The sequence below is a fragment of the Pongo abelii genome, chromosome 10, assembly GCF_028885655.2.
Source record: "Pongo abelii isolate AG06213 chromosome 10, NHGRI_mPonAbe1-v2.0_pri, whole genome shotgun sequence".
Taxonomy (NCBI): Eukaryota; Metazoa; Chordata; class Mammalia; order Primates; family Hominidae; genus Pongo; species Pongo abelii.
The window spans coordinates 48,219,214-48,232,497 of record NC_071995.2 but is presented as its reverse complement, the minus strand read 5'-3'; the positions used below and the strand labels follow the sequence as shown (position 1 = coordinate 48,232,497).

The following is a 13,284-nucleotide window of genomic DNA, read 5'->3' as shown; positions in this document are numbered from 1 at the left end:
TTTGAGACAGAGTCTCACTCTGTCGCCAGGCTGGCGTGCAATGGCGCGATCTCAGGTCACTGCAACCTCCACCTCCCGTGTTCAAGAGATTCTCCTGCCTCAGCCTCCCGAGTAACTGGGACTACAGGCACGCACCACCATACCTAGATAATTTTTGTATTTTTAGTAGAGATGGGGTTTCACCATGTTGGCCACGATGGTCTCAATCTCCTGACCTCGTGATCTGCTCACCTCGGCATCCCAGAGTGCTGGGATTACAGGTGTGGGCCACCACGCCCAGCCCACTATGCATTCTTAATGGAAGCAAAACCACGCTAATGGGAGTAAAAACGGGGGCAAAGGAAGGGCAAAAAGTAATCATTTTATGTATAAAGCACAGATACATACATTACATACATACAGACATACAATAATCTGTAGTATTAAATTTTCACAGGCGGAAACTAGGAGGAAAATGCCTAAAAAGGCTGTTTAGGGGAGTAATAATGCAGAGAATAAGAAATACTGGAATATAATTAAAATCCTAGCCTCAGCCGGGCGTGGTGGCTCAAGCCTGTAATCCCAGAACTCTGGGAAGTGGAGGCGGACAGATCACCTGAGGTCCAGGAGTTCTAGACCAGCCTGGCTAACATGGTGAATCCCCATCTCTACTAAAAATACAAAAATTAGCCTGGCATGGTGGCACACACCTGTAATCCCAGCTACTCAGGAAGCTGAGGAGGGAGAATCTCTTGAACCCAGGAGGTGGAGTTTGCAGGGAGCCAAGATCACACCATTGCACTCCAGCCTGGGCAACAAAAGCAAAACTCCGTCTCAAAAAACAAAACAAACAAACAAACAAAACCTAGCATCTTATTAAACATCCATCACCAAATGAGATTTATCAAAAGATCCATATGTAGGACAGCAAACTAGGAAAATACAGCAATGCACCCAATAGCATGGCATGACTGCATGAATTAAGGTATGCAATGTGGTTAAACCAACCAACCTGCTTTTAACAAAGGGAGTTTTTATCTTGGATGATGGGTATAAGCACCCAACTTCCTAAAAGCTTACAAGCAGATGAAGCTAAGGTTGACTAATATAAAAAGAATGCAGTTTAATCAGTAGCAAAAACACCTAAAATCTCAAGCAACTGAGGATCTTGGCTCTACAGATTAAGAAGAGTGAGATTTATGTTTGGCCCATTATTTGCAGTTTATATATCCCAGTTTTTGCAATCTATTTTCATAGTTATAAACCAACAATATAAATCATGTGTTGCCAATTCCTGACTCTAGGAATAGGGATTTAAAACCTCTTGAATAATTATAACCCCACCAATTAAATGTAAATTCCCACAGCATCTCTAGCTGTCCTGTTTTATTCTTTACGGACCATAAAAAATTACCATTATTAAAACTTAAAGTAGCTGGGTGCGGTGGCTCACGCCTGTAATCCCAGCACTTTGGGAGGCCAAGGCGGGTGGATCACGAGGTCAAGAGATCGAGACCACCCTGGCCAACGTGGTGAAACCCTGTCTCTAACTAAAAATACAAAAACAAACAAAAAACAAAAACAAACAAACAAAAACAAAGATAAAATTATCAGGCTGGGCGCAGTGGGCTCAGTGGCTCGTATCTGTAACCCCAGCACTTTTAAGAGGCTGAGGTGGGAGGATCATTTGAGCCCAGGAGTTTGAGACCAGCCTGCACAACATGGCAAAACCCTGTCTCTACAAAAAAAAAATACAAAAACTTAGTTGGGCATGGTGGTATGCGCCTGTAGTCCCAGCTACTAGGAAGGCTCAGGTGGAGAACTGATTGGGCCTGGGAGGTCAAAACTACAGTGAGCCATGATCATGTTACTGCACTACAGCCTGGGTGACAGGGTAAATCACTGTCTTTAAAAAAAAAAAAAAAGTTGGGTTGAGTTTCACATAAAGTGACACTTTGCCATAGAATTACTTCATATTACAAACTAGATTTTTTAAATAGCAATGAAAATAGTATGTCACCTAACAAAAAGTAATTTTTTTTTTTTTTTTTTGAGAAAGGTCTGGCTGTGTCACCCAGGCTGGAGCGAGGTAGTGCGATCTCAGCTCATTACAACCTCTGCCTCCTAGGCTCAAGCTATCCTCCTACCTCAGTCTCCCGAGTAGCAGGGACTACAGGTGCACACCAGTATGCCTGGCTAATTTTCATATTGTCAGTAGAGACGGGGTTTCACTCTGTTGCCTAGGTTGGTCTCCAACTCATGAGCTCAAGTTATCTGCCTGCCTTGGCTTCTCAATGTGTGGGGAATATAGGCATGAGCCACCCCACTGGCTACAAAAAGTAATTTTAAAAATACTTAGGCCAGATGCGGTGGCTCACACCTATAATGCCAGCATTCCAGCCTGGGCAACAAGAGCAAAACTCCGTCTTAAAAAAAAAAAAAAAAAAAAAAAAGGCCGGGTATGGTGGCTCATGCCTATAATCCCAGGACTTTGGGAGGCGAAGGTGGGTCGATCACGAGGTCAAGAGATTGAGACCATCCTGGCCAACATGATGAGACCCCGTCTCTACTAAAAATACAAAAATTAGCTAGCACATGCCTGTAGTCCCAGCTACTCAGAAGGCTGAGGCCAGAGAATTGCTTGAACTCGGGAAGCAGAGGTTGCAGTAAGCAGAGACTGCACCACTACACTACAGCCTGGTGACAGAGCAAGACTCTGTCTCAAAAAAAAAAAAAAAAAAAAAAAAAAAAAAAAAAAAAATTTATATTACCTGTTACATCTTGAAAATGAACTGATATGATAGATATGCTATTTGCATATGTTTAGAAAATGTCCTTCATCCAACTTTCACACTACATTTCAATATGCTTAAGGGACAACTTACTACATTTATACAGCCCTCAGATCTCATAATCTTACCCTTCACTGAGACGGACTTAACAATCTCGATCCAGGCAAAAGATAGAAAGAATGAAGAAAGAAAGAAGTGATAAAAGACAGAAAAGAGAAGTAAAGTGAAAGAAAGATAAAGTATGAAAGGTAGAAAAATGCCTGGATTTCTGAAAGTTAGTCCTATTCTCTCTAAGTAGGAATAGTGATCATCACTGGGCTGTCACAGGTTAATATAAAAATTGCAAAAGGCTCTCTAAAAAAGACTTTGTCCTTAGCTGTTAACATTAATAATAATAATAAAGGCCTGGCAGCAGTCACTTTTTAGAAGCAAGAAGGGAACAAGGATTTGGGTTGCTGGTCCAGAAGGTCTTTATTTGCATTTTTAGAAAAAGTATTCACTTATTATTTCTGTAATTAAAAATTACCAACCTGTATTGGTCAAATATATGGAAAAGAACTGTACACAAGTGGTTTTAAGTAACCACTTTATTTGCATTTTTAGAAAAAGTATTCACTTATTATTTCTGTAATTAAAAATTACCAACCTGTATTGGTCAAATATATGGAAAAGAACTGTACACAAGTGGTTTTAAGTAACATGCAAAACATGGTACTAAACACACCATGTATTTTCAAAACCATAGGTATACTTCCTTATAAGTAAAGATAACTTGACTGTCATTCCTATCCGTCACCAAAAAGGTGCAACGGATAAAAGGTAACAATAAAGAAATAACCATGGAGCCATGTAAAGTATTTTAGAGTCAAGCAACTGCAAATATCAGTACCTTTATTTTTTGGAGGGGGGAGTGGGGAGGGGTGAGAGGGCGTGGCAGCAGGGAATAACAGAGTCTCACCGTCACCCAGGCTGGAGTGCAGTGGTATGATCTCGGCTCACTGCAACCTGTGCTTCTCAGGCTCAAGCAATTCTCGTTCCTCAGCCTCCTGAGTAGTTGGGACTTCAGGCGTGCACTACACCACCACGCCCAGCTAATTTTTGTATTTTTGGTAGAGATGGTGTTTCGTCATGTTGCCCAGGCTGCTCTTGAACTCCTGAGCTCAGGTGATCCACCCACCTTGGCCTGTGTTTATTCTTAGTAGTAAAATTTTTCTAACACTTGAAAATGATCTTCAATTGCTTTAACCAATTGTGTCTGTCAAGAATAGTCCAAAAAATCTGACTATTAAAGAGTAGTACATAATGTTTCCAGTGAGAAGAATATTTTTTCATTCTGTTGGGGCTCATTTCTCCAGTAAAACAAGTTTCAGAAAAACCCGTCAAAAAAGGACTAAGTTCCTAGAAGTCATCTTGGAAAAACATACTCCAGATGGTCTCCTTTCCAAAAGAAATAATTAGGAGAATCGAATCTGGCAAAAGACTGAATGTCACTGAAAATAAACAATTAGGAAAAACCCTCAAAAACCAAGAGTCTCACAAAACAGCAAATGAGAAATAATAAATGTGAAACTATTAAATAAATCGAAATGACTATATGTCAGTCCTTTATTCTTTGGTTACTCATACTGTGTTAAAAGCCATAGTATCATGCCTGTAATCCTAGCAATTTGGGAGGCCAAGGTGGGAGGACTGCTTTGAGCCCAGGAGTTCAAGACCAGTCCCAGGCAACATAAGTAGACCCCGTCTCTACCCCCAAAACAACAACAACAACAACAAGCCATAACATACACCAAATATTGAGATTATCTGTTGATGTCTACATAAAGAAAAATACCTCAGACATACATCTCAATCTTTGTTATGATAGCATATAGTTTCTATGATTCTTAATAATTTATCCTGAACATAGTGCTTTAAGTGCGGGCTTTGGAGTTGAACTGCCTAGGTTCAAATCTTAGCTGTACCAATTACTAGCTATGTGTTCTCAGACATGATATTTTATATCTCAATTTCCTTATCTGTAGACATAAGTGCACCTATAAAGGGTTCTGAAAAAAGTAACTGATAAAATATGTAAAGCCCTTACGAACAGAGTTTGTGATATTAAATGTGCAATAAATGTTAGCTACTGTCTGTTGTGCACTGTAGTTCTTGGATGTCATTTCAAAAATCCTTTAAAAACCTAAACAACATACATCCCAGCATTTATTACACAATTCAGTTAACAACATTTATATCTTCAAAGAATTCATTCTCTAAAATGCTACCCATTTAACATACTAAATGGAAATTAGTCACCAGATTTGTCAGAGACTGCTGTCATGAAATATTTTTTCTATTCTCTTTTATTATTAAAAAAAAAATCTGAATCCCAAGTCTGTTACATGCATTACCAACTCTAAGGTCAAAGTGTTTTTACAAATTCTAGATTAAACTGTTCATATACATTTAGTAAAAACAAAACAAACAAAAAATCCACCAAACCTTATTACTGAGCCTGACAACAAGCATTGCTATTAATGCCTTAAGATCCATTAGGAATTGTTTAAAATACATTACAGCTATGGTTTTTATCTTACCGATTTTTTTGGAATGGTCGACCCATATTCATAGCAGCAGCATTTGTTTTATAAGATCCTGGAGAATTAAAGCCATTCACAAAACTACCATTGGGAAAGGGAGCCTAGAAAAAAATGTATGTTTAAACAATATTAATGGTAAAGGTAAAATCTGGTGTGAGGGTCACAAGAACCTTAATGAGCTTACGAATTTATCTTTTACAAGCCAAAAATATCTTAAAATATCTTACTGATTCACTTCTGCAATATTCACTTCAAGTACCACTGGATTTATGAACAATAATTCGTAACTTAGTAAAGAATGTTCTGGTCTGACATTTCGCAACACTAAAATGCATTTAAAATCACGCAAAACTTATCCCGTCTTTCAATTCACTCAGCAAATTTTATGGAATAAAATTATGCGCTCTAATAGCTCACCTCTTAGTCATATGCATTTATTTGGTATGGAGAATTAGATATCCATATCACTGTTTAAAAGCCAAAAAGTGGCCGGGCATAGTGGCTTGTAATCCTAGCATTTTGGGAGGCTGAGGCGGGTGGACTGCCTGAGCACAGGAGTTCGAGACCAGCCTGGGCAACATGGCAAAACTCCATCTCTACAAAAAATACAAAAAATAAAATAAAATAAAAGCCAAAAAGTCATCAATGTCAACATAAATGAGCTCCCACTCCAACTGATTTCTTCAAATTTCAGCTCAAATTAAAAATATTATTATATTTTATTGTAAGGATCTCACTTACCAGTGGTGTTTCAAAGTAAGGTGTAGGATTTGGAGACCAAGACTGAGGCACAATACTATAGACCGAGTACTGTTGGTGAGGATTATATACAGGCTGCATAAAGACTGGGGAGGCATACTGTGCTTGAGTTTGAATGGGCTGACTATAGATACTAGAATCCATTAATCGATAACCATTCTTAGCAAAAAATGTATTGATGGCTTTTATCCTTGCCTAGAAGAGGAACACATTATAGCAACAAAGAATTAAGTGTATATTTTAAAAAATACATTTAATTTACATTTTAACATATATTTTACATGACTATACTATTTCTGCCTACAGTAGAATCAGAAGAGCAAAAGAAAATAAAATGACAGCTTTAATTAATTAATAATAAAAACGCTTTCAAGATATAAAAACCATAGTAAACAAGGTAAAACCCCCCTGCCACACACAAACACACGTCAAAATAACCAAGTGTGCTGGCTCACAACTGCAACCCGAGCACTTTCAGAGGTCAAGGGGGTAGGATTGCATGAGCCCAGGAGTTCGAGGCCACCCTGGGTACCCACAGCGAGACCCATCCCTTACGAGGAAAAAAAAAAAAAAAAAAGCTGGGCATGGTGGCGTGCAACCTGTAGTCCTAGCTGCTTGGGAGGCAGACTGGGGAGGACTGCTTGAGCCAAGGAGCTGGAGGCTGCAGTGAGCTATGATCGTACCACCACACTCCAGCCTGGGCAACAGAGCGAGACCCTGTCTCTAAACAACAACAACAAGCAGAGTAAAAACCTCCCAAAAAACTAAGTCAAAATAGTAAATTGTAGCTCATCACAGGCAAGGGTACTAGTATCTCTAATACACGAATTGTAAAAACAGACATGAAAAGGCCCAACAATGCTATGAACAGCGTTCACAGAACAAAAAAAAGCAAACAGCTCTTAAACATATGAAAGAGATGCTAAACTCACTCATAAAAGAAATGCAGGCATATGTAAAAATGCTCAAAATCACTAATCATCAAAGAAATGTAAGTTGAAATCACAAGATAGCATCTCACATCTATTAAAATGGGTGTAACAAAAAAAAATAACAGTAAGTGTTAGAGAAGATGCGGAGAAAAGGGAACTTTTGTACACTGTTGCTGGGAAGGTAAATTAGTATAGCCATTATGGAAACTAGTATGGAGATTCCTCGAAAAGTTAAAAATAGGCCAGGCTCAGTGGCTCATGCCTGTAATCCCAGCACTTTGAGAGGCCGAGGCGGGCAAAGCACTTGAGGTCGGGAATTCCAGACCAGCCTGGCCAACATGGTGAAACCCCGTCTCTACCAAAAACACAAAAATCAGCTGGGCATGGTGGCACACGCCTGTAATCCCAGCTACTTGGAAGGCTGAGATTGCAGTGAGCTGAAATCGTGCCACTGCACTCCAGCCTGGGCAACAGAGTGAGACTCTGGGTCAAAAAAAGTTAAAAATAGAAGTACCGTATGATCCAACAATCCTATGTATATCCAAAGGAAATGAAATTAGTATGCTGAAGGGTATCTGCACTACTGTCTGTGTTGCAGCATTACTTATAGTGGCTAACATATGGAAACAACCCAGTGTCCACAGCAAATGAATCGATGGAGAAAACGTGGTGTACACACACACTGGAATACCATTCAGTTATTTATTTATTTATTTTTTTGAGACAGAGTCTTGCTCTGTCGCCCAGGCTGGAGTGCAGTGGTGCAATCTTGGCTCACTGCAACCTCCGCCTCCTGGTTCAAGCGATTTTCCTGCCTCAGCCTCCTGAGTAGCTGGGATTACAGGCACCCACCACCATGCCCGGCTGACTTTTGTATTTTTTTTAAGAGACGGAGTCTCACTCTGTGGCCCAGACTGGAGTGCAGTGACACGATCTCGGCTCACTGCAACCTCCACCTCCTAGGTTCTAGCAATTCTCCTGCCTCAGCCTCCAGAGCAGCTGGGATTACAGGCACATGCAGCCATGCCCAGCAAATTTTTTTGTATTGTTAGTAGAGACGGGGTTTCACCCTGTTGCCCAAGCTGGTCTGGAACTCCTGAGCTCAGGCAATCCACCCGCCTCGGCCTCCCAAAGTGCTAGAATACAGGCGTGAGCCACCGCGCCTGGCCTTGATTTTCATATTTTTACTAGAGATGGGGTTTCACCATGTTGGCCAGGCTGGTCTTGAACTCCTGACCTCAGGTGATCCGCCTGCCTCGGCTTCCCTTGGCCTCCCAAAGTGCTGGGATTACAGGCACGAGCCACCATGCCCAGACCCATTCAGTCTTAAAGAAGGAAATCCTGTCATTTGTGACAACCTGAATGAACCTAGAAGACATTATGCTAAGTGAAATAGGGCAGGCACATAAAGACAAACACTGCATGATCTCACTTGTATTTGAAATCTAACAAGGTGGAACTCATAGAGACAGTATAATGGTGATTACCATAAGCCAGGGATAGGGGGAGGGAGGGACTGGGGAAATGTTTCATAAGGTATAAAGTTTGTGTTAGAAGAAATAAGTTCTGGAGAACAGGGTGATGATAGTCAATAATAATGTATTATATAATTCAAAATTGTGACTGTAAATGTTTGCAATACCAAAAAAGCATGTATACAATTTTATTTGCCAATTATAGAATAACTTAATAAAGCTGTGGGAAAAAAATATACCCACATGACTATTCACTAATTGTAAAAGGTGACGAAACCTATGGGCCCCAGAAGCAACCCAACAGTCCATCACCAGTTGAATACAACGTGTACATCCAAACAACTGAGTATCATAAACGTAAAAAAGAACTGAAAAAATGCTCTGAACACCATTATGAAGTGACTTCCAGAATACACTATTAAGTATTAAAAAAAAAAAAAAAAAAAAAAATTAACAGGAGACAAGGCAGCCAGGCACACTGGCTCATGCCTGTAATCCTAGCACTTTGGGAGGCCAAGACGGGTGGATCACCTGAGGTCAGGAGTCGAGACCAACCTGGCCAACATAGTGAAATCCCATCTCTACTAAAAAAATACAAAAAATTAGCCGGGCATGATGGTGCGCATCTGTAATCCCAGCTACTCGGGAGGTTGAAGCAGGAGAACTGCTTGAACCCAGGAGGCGGATTTTTTTCCGAGATTTTCATATGGGAAAAAGCAGAAACAGACATGAGGCAGAAGAAAGGAAAACCATATAGCCTGAATTTAAATTGTAAGCATCAGTACAAACCTATATTTGTGTCTTAAAACATAAAAACCAAAACAGCTCTGTCTAAAAAAGCTTAGAAACAATGACAAAACCAGTAGACACAAATACTACTTGTGTCTAGGCAGTGGTCCACAAAATGCCATTTCCCCATAAAGTAGCCTAAGGATTTAAAAGAACTGGTTGACTCCAGACCTTTGGCATGAAATGTGTAAGAGCCTGGAACATCTTGACAAACTGCACAGCAAGGTAACCAGTAAAGATTGCTAAGGCTGGCCAGGCGGGGTGGCTCACGCCTGTAATCCCAGCACTTTGGGAGGCCGAGGAGGGCGGATCACAAGGTCAGATCAAGACCATCCTGGCCAACATGGTGAAACCATGTCTCTACTAAAAACACAAAAAATTAGCTGGGCGTGGTGGTGCGCAACTGTAGTCCCAGCTACTCGGGAGGCTGAGGCAGGGGAATCGCTTGAATCCAGGAGGTGGAGGTTGCAGTGAGCCGAGATCGTGCCACTGCACTCCAGTCTGGCAACAGAGCAAAACTCCATCTCAAAAAAAAAAAATTGCTATGGCTGTGTAACAAAAGGTCTCAGGAGTCAATTCAAAGAGGCCAAAATCAACATGAACAGTAAATACCCCAAATATATTTAAATATTCAAAACCAAAAACAGATAAAAATTGGCTAAAAAATCAACACTTTTAAAAACTGGTAATAAAAGCCAGAATCAAGCATGTAACATGGATTTCACATAGAACCTGTAACTTAGGGTAATGAAAATGAGTATGAGTTTCTAATAAATGAAAAACAGATAGAGAAATACTACAATTTTAGCAATCTCTAATGAATTAACAGACCAATGAGCATAGCAGCTAGCTTTTGTATCCTCCCTGTTGCCCCAAAAATCAAACCCAATTCTGATCATGCCTCTTGCTACCAATATGCATGAAATATGGGAGACAGATCAATATCTAGCTACTTTCCATGATAGCCATGTCTTTAAAAAACAGAAAAAGAAAAAAGATCTAGCTACCAATTTGCATGAAAAACAGGAGAGAAGGGACAGAGAATCATGTTAAACTGCACTCAAGAATAAAAGTAGCAAAATCTATATTCCAAGAAACTCTGCAAGACAGATAATGATTATCTTACCCATAAACTTCCAAAAGAAAAAAATACAAAGTTATAGGAAAAAACTACAGATTTTTATTTTTTATTTTACTTTCTTTTTGGACACAGTCTTGCTCTGCCGCCAAGGATGGGGTGCAGTGGTGTGATCTCGGCTCACTGCAACCTCCTCCTCCAAGGATCAAGTGATTCTCGGGCCTCAGCCTCCCGAGTAGCTGGGACTACAGGCGTAAACCACAAAGCCTGGCTAAATATTTTTGTATTTTTAGTAGAGACAGGGTTTCACCATGTTGGCCATGCTGATCTGGAACTCCTGGCCTCATGTGATCTGCCTGCCAAAGTGCTGGAATTATAGGAATGAGACACAGTGCCCAGACCAGATTTTTAAAGAGGAAAAAGAGAAAGAAAGAAGGGAAATCAGGAAAATATGAAAAGTGACTAGGTACTTGATAATGTTCAAGACATTCTTCATTTTTAAAAGTCTAATGATGATATTGTCGTCATGTATTAAGAAAGAATCCCGGCTAGGTGCAGTGGCTCATGCCTGCAATCCCAGAACTTTGTGAGGCCAAGGCAGGCAGATCAACTGAGGTCAGGAGTTTGAGACCAGCCCGGCCAACATGGTGAAACCCTGTCTCTACTAAAAATACAAAAATTAGCCAGGCGTGGTGGTGGGTGCCTGTAATCCCAGCTACTCAGGAGGCTGAAGTAGGAAAATTGCTTGAACCCAGTGGCGCAGAGGTTGCAGTGAGCCGAGACCACACCACTTCACTCCAGCCTGGGCATAAGAGCAAGACGCAGTCTCAAAAAAAGGGAAAGAATCCCTCTTGTTAGAGATACAAATTTTAATTTATTTATGGATGAAATCTGAAATTAAGGTTGAAATTTGCTTCAAGATGACTGGGGTTGTGGACAGAAATGAGTGGGAATATAGAGGAAACAAGAATGGCCATTTTCTACTAACTGTTAAAACTGGGTAACATTTATAGAGTTTCAGTCTTATAAAAAGAGTTCTGGAGACAGATGGCAGTGATGGCTGCAAATCATTGTGAACGTATTTAATAGCACTAAACCGTACACTTAAAAACAGTTAAGATGGGGGGAAAAAGATAAAACAAACAAAAACAAGAACAGTTAAGATGTTATATTTTATGTCCATTTTGCCAAAATTTAAAAACTGGGGGCTGGGGCCAGTCGTGGTGGCTCACTCCTGTAATCCCAGCACTTTGGAAGGCCGAGGCGGGTGGATCACGAGGTCAGGAATTCAAGACCAACCTGTCCAAGATGGTGAAACCCCATCTCTACTAAAAATACAAAAATTAGCCGGGCGTGGTGGCAGGTGCCTGTAATCCCAGCTACTCGGGAGGCTGAGGCAGAGAACTGCTTGAACCTGGGAGGAAGAGGTTGCCATGTGCTGAGATTGCACCACTGTACTCCAGCCTGGGTGACACAGCAAGACTCCGTCTCAAAAAAAAAAAAAAAAAAGAAAAAAAGTTGGGGGGGCGGGGTGTAGTGCGGAGCTGGGCCCAGTGCCTGACGCCTGTAATCACAACACTTTGGGAGGCCAACGTGGGAAGATCACTTGAGTCAGGAGTTTGAGACCAGCCTGGGAAGACAGTAAGACCCTGTCTCCACAAAAACAAACAAACAAACAAAATAATTAGCTACTCTGAAGGCAGAAGGATCCCTTGAGCCCAGGAGTTCAAGGTGGCAGTGTGCTATGATCACGCACACTGTACTCCAGCCTGCACAACAAAGTGAGACCCAGTCTCTTTAAAAAATAAAATAAAATAAATAAAACTGGGAGAAAAATTGGATAATGGGTAAACAGTAACTAATTATACCATTTTATCAATTTATATGCTTCATATTCCTTTATTAAGTTTAAAAAGGAAAAAAATGCTCTAACACTTGGTAAATTTATAAAGCAGACCATTTTATGCATTGCTTGTGGCTGCTTTTGCCCTACAAGTTGCTGCAACAGGAATTACGTGGCCATCAACATCTATAATATTTACTGTTTGGCTCTTTAAAGAAAATGTTTGCTGACCCTTTTAATAAAACCACAGGCTGAGTATGCCTTACCCAAAATGCTTGGCACCAGCTTTTTTTGTGTTTAGGAATATTTGCATTGTATTTTCCAGTTGAGCATCCCAAATCCGAAAATCCAAAAGGCTCTAATGAGCATTTCCACTGAGCAGCATGTTAGTACTCAAAAACTTTTCGATTTTGGAGCAATTCAAATTTAGGATTTGGGATGCTCAAGCTATATAATATGAAGATGTAAGAAGGTTAGATTAGAAACCAAAGGCACACCAAGTTGCTGGGAATATCAAATGAAATAACACATGTGAAAGCATAAAATCACCACTTCAATGAATGTATGAAAGATACATTTCATGATCCTTACAGCCATAGACCAGGAACCCTTCTCCACTCCTAAAATTGCAACCAGTCAAACAATAAGAAATCAATTATGGCCAACCTTGACAAACTGATTTTAACAAGACCTAAAAAATAACTATGGCTATTGCTTTTACCTAAGTAATGTCATACATTATAGTACACTTTAATGTTAAAATGTCCCCTAAGGAACTAAAATCAAGTAAACAGCATTATTTCAAAAATACAGTCCACTAGGCTGGGTGTGGTGGCTCACGCCTCCAATCCTAGTATTTTGTGAGGCTGAGGCGGGCACATCACAAGGTCAGGAATTCGAGACCAGCCTGGCCAACATAGTGAAACCCCATCTCTACTAAAACTACAAAAATTAGCCAAGCATGGTGGCATGCGTCTGTAGTACCAGCTACTCGGGAGGCTGAGGCAGGAGAAGCGCTTGAAACCCGGGAGGCAGAGGTTTTGGTGAGCCAAGAT

General features: G+C 40.5%; 1 protein-coding gene across 17 annotated transcripts in view; it reads right to left on the bottom strand.

Annotated features, from left to right (window-relative positions):
- LARP4 (La ribonucleoprotein 4) overlaps positions 1 to 13,284 on the bottom strand; it is a 77,409-nt gene that overhangs the window by 18,043 nt on the left and 46,082 nt on the right. For 13 of the 17 annotated variants that reach the window (XM_024256885.3, XM_063711753.1, XM_054527963.2 and 10 more), the window contains 2 exons: positions 6,095 to 6,307; positions 5,351 to 5,454 (listed from right to left, as the gene is read on the bottom strand). In XM_024256885.3, the coding sequence (XP_024112653.1) occupies positions 5,351 to 5,454; positions 6,095 to 6,307 (317 nt within the window). The remainder of the gene's footprint in view (positions 1 to 5,350; positions 5,455 to 6,094; positions 6,308 to 13,284) is intronic. The other 4 variants (XM_054527965.2, XM_063711754.1, XM_024256893.2 and 1 more) reach the window with 1 other exon arrangement.